The following is a 1518-nucleotide window of genomic DNA, read 5'->3' on the forward strand; positions in this document are numbered from 1 at the left end:
TTTCGGGGAGGTGGTGGTGAGCCCCAGTGGCCACCCAGGGCCGTTTGGGGCTTGTGGCCCCCTCTGTATCACCCTCATCCAGGCCACCCAGCCTTTTGGAGATGCCCCTGCAGGAGTGTTGGGCAGCAGGGAGAGTTAGGGAGAAGGGGGAACCAGAGAGGCTGAGAGGTGAGCTCTGAGCAGATGGGAAAATGAGGCCTAGGAAAAGAGGCGGCCCAACTTACCAAGACCTCCTGGGGGGCGGTACTGACTGCGGTGGAGCAGGCAGAGCCGGGAGGAAGAGAAAGGAACTGAGACTCAGGCCGGGGCTGAGGCCCACGGGCCCTGCCCTGGCCCCACGCAGGATCTGGGTACCTGTGGAGCGAGATGGGGGTGGTGCCCCTGACTGTTGCCACTCTGTGGCCTCAGCGGCCAGGCGCCGGATGTAGGCATCCCCCACACACAGCAGAATGTTCTCGGGCTTGATGTCCGTGTGGATGATCTTGCACTTGGTGTGGAGGTAATCCAGGCCGTGCAGCACCTGTAGAGAGCCAGTCCTGAAGTCCACCCACCCTGCCCTGGCTGCGTGCCACAGGGCTCTTCCTGCCGAACTCAGGAAGAGCTCACCTGCCTCACGATGCTCTTCACACAGGGTACGGGCAGGCCCTGGTAGTTGGACTTGATGATCCACTTGAGCAGCTGATGGCCAAGGACCTCCAACCCCATGCACACATCGGGGCCAGGAGTGAAGGGCAGCCGCTGGGCATGCAGCTGGGGCCCAGGTCCTGCCCACCTTCAGCTGGGGTGGGGGAGCCCCGAGGCTCAGGCAGCATAGAGCTGGGTCTGGGAGGTCCTGTATCACCACTGTCCCGGTGGCGCTCTAGTGTCCCTGTCACTCTCTGGTGTGCCAGTTGGCACCGTACTTTCTGTGGTCTTCCTAGGGACAGGGCACTGGAGGAGTAGACAGGTTTCTCGGAACAGCTCCAGTCCTGTGTCCATGTCTGCCCAAGAGCCTATTGACAGCCCCCCCGAAAGGGAAGGCACACTGAGACGGTGCCTCCCACTTGGGGGTAACCTAGCCATGGATTGCCAATGCCAATCTGGTTATCTGCTCCACCCCCCATGCCCAGACACAAATCCCTGAAGTGGTGGGGGTATTTCATAGACTAGTGTCATTGGAAGGGATAAACAGCCCATCACACAGATAGCAAACTGAGGCCCCTGGAGCTGGAAGGCACCAGCCAGCTATCTCCTGCTGAGATGCCACACTTGTTTGCTCAGCCTGCAAAGGATATGGACTCCGTTAACCCCTGAGATCCTGAAGTCATCGATGAGCTGGACAATGGTTTCTCTTTTGGGGTCACTGGGGTCACTGTCTCGGACCTGCAGTAGAAACCAAAGGTCCACATACGGCTTCAACCTCCCCCTTGCCAGCTGCTCCCCCGGGGTGGGCAGCCCCTCCGGCCCCCCTGTCCGGCTGTGCTTGGGCCTCACTGGAAGAAAAGCCTCAGGCCCGCCCTCCGGGTCCTCCCCCTCGGC

At 61.0% G+C, this 1518-nt stretch overlaps 1 protein-coding gene across 1 annotated transcript in view; it reads right to left on the reverse strand.

The window, feature by feature from the left end:
* The window catches only part of LOC105001613 (SRSF protein kinase 3-like), a gene marked incomplete at its 5' end in the record, with an annotated part of 6793 nt that overhangs the window by 1255 nt on the left and 4020 nt on the right, over positions 1-1518 (reverse strand). Inside the window, 4 exons of the mRNA XM_010857988.1 lie at positions 84-250; positions 355-520; positions 607-713; positions 1275-1472. Of these exons, the coding sequence (XP_010856290.1) occupies positions 84-250; positions 355-520; positions 607-713; positions 1275-1472 (638 nt within the window). The remainder of the gene's footprint in view (positions 1-83; positions 251-354; positions 521-606; positions 714-1274; positions 1473-1518) is intronic.

This window comes from Bison bison, unplaced genomic scaffold, assembly GCF_000754665.1.
Source record: "Bison bison bison isolate TAMUID 2011002044 unplaced genomic scaffold, Bison_UMD1.0 scf7180017855054, whole genome shotgun sequence".
Classification (NCBI taxonomy): domain Eukaryota; kingdom Metazoa; phylum Chordata; class Mammalia; order Artiodactyla; family Bovidae; genus Bison; species Bison bison.